At 37.9% G+C, this 1,136-nt stretch overlaps 1 protein-coding gene across 1 annotated transcript; it reads right to left on the bottom strand.

Annotated features, from left to right (window-relative positions):
- Positions 1-504: 504 nt before the first annotated feature.
- LOC108357508 (piggyBac transposable element-derived protein 1-like) lies at positions 505-1,028 on the bottom strand (the record flags this gene model as incomplete). The annotated part of the gene is made up of 2 exons (XM_017608582.1): positions 887-1,028; positions 505-820 (listed from the first exon to the last, which is right to left on the bottom strand). Coding segments are annotated over exons 1-2 (458 nt in total), but the record flags the coding sequence as incomplete, so codon positions are not given.
- Between the last annotated feature and the right edge of the window lie 108 nt (positions 1,029-1,136).

Raw genomic sequence — 1,136 nt, 5'->3', positions numbered from 1 at the left:
ACGTAAATCTCCTTATTACGCTCAAAACAATATTCGTATGAACCACGAGTCGTAGCTTATTTCTTCATTTCCTTCACTGACGTCAATGGGGCGCCAGATGTTCGGTTTTCACGTACAGTTCTGGTTGCGAAGTGACCCAACTCTGACAAACGACACATCAATTTAAAGCTGGTAAAAAAATTTTCTAATGTTACATTGTGATTTCCAGGAGAAATAACATGTGACATCAGTTCCAAAACTACTTTTTCCCCAAGACCCATATTTTCGTTTTTACTGGCCGTTGCTTCTCCATATGGAATATACTGGAAACAAAACCCCTCTGCAGAAGCGAGTACCCAATGTTTATATCCGAACCTTATTGGTTTCCCTTTCATAAACATTTTGCATGAGTGCGTGCCGTAATAGGAAATCATCTGCTCATCGATGGATAAGTTATGCGTAAAGACACCAAACTGCATGAATCGATCGTTCAAAATTTTGTTCAAGAGTGATATTTTTGCAAACTTGTCAGCCTTATCCAGATTTATGTTATCGCATACATGAATAAATGATTTTACTAGTTTGAATCTTGTGCGGCTCATGGCATCTTTGATACACATATTTCCAACAGATTTCCGAGTTGCCCAATAAGCGTTCATGTTGGGCAAACGATTGTACCCAGTGATATACAATATGCCAATAAATGTTTGCATTTCCTCTGCCGTTACAATGAAATTGACAGCGTTACGTTCATGTGCATATTGATTAGCATGATCGGTAATAAGCTTCAGCACTTCATCATCTACAAAGCATTTCCATAGTTCAGCTGGGGAAAACTCGCCTGAATTAATAATGTTAAGAAAAGAAAAGAAAATAAGTATTTTATATTTTAATATTTATCACTCACCTATTTTTGAGTGCAACTTTTTATATGCCACTGCTGAAGTATCAACAGGCAATTTTTCGAATTTCGGTACGCGTTTAGTCCATTTCAAAGATGGAGCCGTGGAAGTTGGATCTAGTCGAGAACGCTTTGGTGGTGGTGGCATATTCTCCTCATTCTCAACGTTATCTATTGAACATTGCGGATTGCCATCATTTTCTTGAAATTCTAGCTCAAAAGTACCTGCTACTTCCCCAGGCAATGCAAAGTTATT

The sequence above is a fragment of the Rhagoletis zephyria genome, unplaced genomic scaffold (assembly GCF_001687245.7).
Source record: "Rhagoletis zephyria isolate East Lansing unplaced genomic scaffold, Rhagoletis_zephyria_1.1 Rzeph_scaffold_78925, whole genome shotgun sequence".
Classification (NCBI taxonomy): Eukaryota; Metazoa; Arthropoda; class Insecta; order Diptera; family Tephritidae; genus Rhagoletis; species Rhagoletis zephyria.
This window is presented reverse-complemented; position numbering and strand designations above follow the sequence as displayed.